Source organism: Mauremys mutica, chromosome 1, assembly GCF_020497125.1.
Source record: "Mauremys mutica isolate MM-2020 ecotype Southern chromosome 1, ASM2049712v1, whole genome shotgun sequence".
Classification (NCBI taxonomy): domain Eukaryota; kingdom Metazoa; phylum Chordata; order Testudines; family Geoemydidae; genus Mauremys; species Mauremys mutica.
The window spans coordinates 366482134-366484676 of NC_059072.1; the positions used below are offsets into that span (position 1 = coordinate 366482134).

Below are 2543 nucleotides of genomic sequence, written 5' to 3' on the forward strand. Positions count from 1 at the left end.
GAGACTTTAGACGCAACAGAATCAGTCCGGTTGAAGGATTTCCTCTCCCCACATGAATTTATTTCTGGAATTGATGCTGTCTTGACAGCCCTGGAGAAAGTTTAGGGGGAGCCAATTCACAATCCTCGACGCCATTCCAATAGGCCTCATCTCTGACAGGCAGAGGCTGCCTCTAAGGACAGGGAGGGCAGCTGAGTGTTCCAGGCCCGCTCCACCCCATCCTCTCTGCTGAGATTCCTTCCAAGGGATTAATCAGCCTGTTGTCCCACAAGAATCAGGGCTGAGCCATCCAAATCCTTTACCCACATGTATGGTAATGCTCACATCACTTTCCCTCCCCTCCCCTGCCGCAGGTGTTCATGAGGCTTTGCACAATTAGTAAAAACGGTTCAAATCAGGTTTCTCTTTCAGCTGGCTGCAATGGGCCATGTCTCCTGCAGGTGTAAATGGGTACGACTCTAATGGCTCTCTGCCCATTTCCGACAGCTCAGGACCAGTGTTCCCTCAAAGTTTTGCCACCCATGTGCGGAATTAATTTTTGTTATGTGCACTGATATGGAGGTGATGTGTGACACATAGGTGCACATAACAAAATTCATGCGGTGGGGGAGGGGACAAGTGGTTTGGAGTGTGTGGGTGGCTCAGGGCTGGGGCAGGAGGTTGGGATGCAGGGGTGTGAGGGCGCTGGCTGTGGTTGCGGGCTGTACAGTGGGGCCGGGGATCAGGGGATCAGGCCTCAGGCAGAGGTGCAGGGGGTGAGGGCTCCGGCTGGGGATGCGGGCTTTGGGGTGGGGCTGGGGATGAGGGGTCTCGGGTGCAGAAGGGTGCTCTGGGGACTTGGCAGAGAGAGAAGACTTCCCCCAGTTCTCTCTCCCCACAGCAGCACCTGGGCTGGGGCAGAGGGATGCTTCTTCCCACCACGGTAGCTCCAGAACTGGGGCTGCAGGATAGGCACCCCTCCCCCAGCCCCCACAGGGTTCAGATTGGGTGACCCCGGCAGTCTGGGCCGTGGTTCAGTCCGGGCCATCAGGTTTTTCATGGACAGTTCGTAGTGCATCTAATGACAAGAGTGTAGAGAAAAAGAACCACAGCTCTGAACTGCTACAGAGCCCTTAATTGCCACTAAAAGCCTCCGTAATGAGGGTGGAATGGCTGCAGCGCGGGAGCCAGGAAAAAGGTTATTTGTGACTCACTCTTCGTGTGCTATTAGCTCAGGATAGATAAAGAACTAATGCTGAGAAAATGCCACCTTGTCATGTTTCCTTCAGCTGGTTAATGATTGTTTTCATGGTTAGTTACAGGGGCAGGAAGCAGCCATGCAGTGGAACTGAATGCACCCAACCGGCCCCACCATGGCAGCGTCAAACTGGACCACGTCCCACCCCTCCAGCTTCATCCTCCTCGGCATCCCGGGGCTGGAGGCGGCGCACGTCTGGATCTCCATCCCCTTCTGCTCCGTCTACATTCTGTCCCTCCTGGGGAACAGCCTCCTCCTGGCTGTTATCAAGAGTGAGCCGAGCCTCCATGAGCCCATGTACCTTTTCCTTTCCATGCTGGCGCTCACCGACCTGGTCGTCTCCACCACCACCCTGCCCAAAACCCTCTGCATTTTCTGGTTCAGGGACCGGGCCATTCACACCAATGCCTGCCTGGCCCAGATTTTTTTGATTCACTCAATTAGTAACATGGAGTCTGGGTTCATGCTGGCCATGGCCTTTGATCGCTACGTCGCTATCTGTAACCCGCTGCGACACTCAGCCGTCCTCACCAATCAGGTCGTAGCCAAGATAGGGCTGGGTGTTGTGATGAGGGGGGCTGTGTTACTGGGCCCTCACCCATTCCTGCTTCAGCGACTCCCGTACTGCAGGACCAATGTCATTTCTCACACCTATTGTGAGTTCATGGCACTGGTGAAACTGGCCTGTGAGGACACGACGGTCATGAGTGCCTATAGTCTGGCTGTAGCGTTTCTCACCGGGGGATCAGATTTTATCCTCATTGTCCTGTCCTACATCCTGATCCTGAGGGCTGTTTTCAGACTCCCCTCCAAGGAGGTGCGACGCAAGTCCCTCAGCACCTGCAGCTCCCACGTCTGCGTACTACTGTTTTTTTACACCCCTGCGATCTTGTCCTTCCTCTCCCACCGCTTCGGCCACGTGGCTCCCCATGTTCACATCCTCATCGCCAACATGTACCTGCTCTTGCCTCCCATGATGAATCCCATCATCTACGGGGTGAGAACCCCGGGGATCCGGCAGGGGGTGCTCCACATCTTGGGCATCAAACCGGCCTGAAGCCCACGGGACCGGTCAGCGGCTGGGGAGCAAGGTCCGTGTGTAGTACTAGAGTTTTATGTATTATGTATCAGTTAAAATTAAGAATAAAGAATAATAATGGAGCATGAATTAAATATATTGATGTATGATATGATTTGACCATATTCTGCCGGCCACCCTGTCTGAAAGCAGAAAGGAATGACCTCGTGTGCCATTGGTAAAGATGCATCAGCCAGAATCTTATATCTGAAGCTGATTTCAAGGCAG

The 2543-nt window shown here is 53.9% G+C and overlaps 1 protein-coding gene across 1 annotated transcript; it reads left to right on the plus strand.

The window, feature by feature from the left end:
• Window positions 1-1352: 1352 nt before the first annotated feature.
• On the plus strand, window positions 1353-2294 carry LOC123361800 (olfactory receptor 52K2-like). Its single transcript, XM_045001948.1, has one exon. It carries the CDS (start codon window positions 1353-1355, stop codon window positions 2292-2294), a length of 942 nt encoding a protein of 313 aa, XP_044857883.1.
• The last annotated feature ends 249 nt before the right edge of the window (window positions 2295-2543 follow it).

What these genes read in the sequence shown, in the direction of transcription:
- LOC123361800 (XM_045001948.1), top strand. Translation starts at nt 1,353, where the DNA reads ATGGCAGCGTCAAACTGGACCACGTCCCACCCCTCCAGCTTCATCCTC.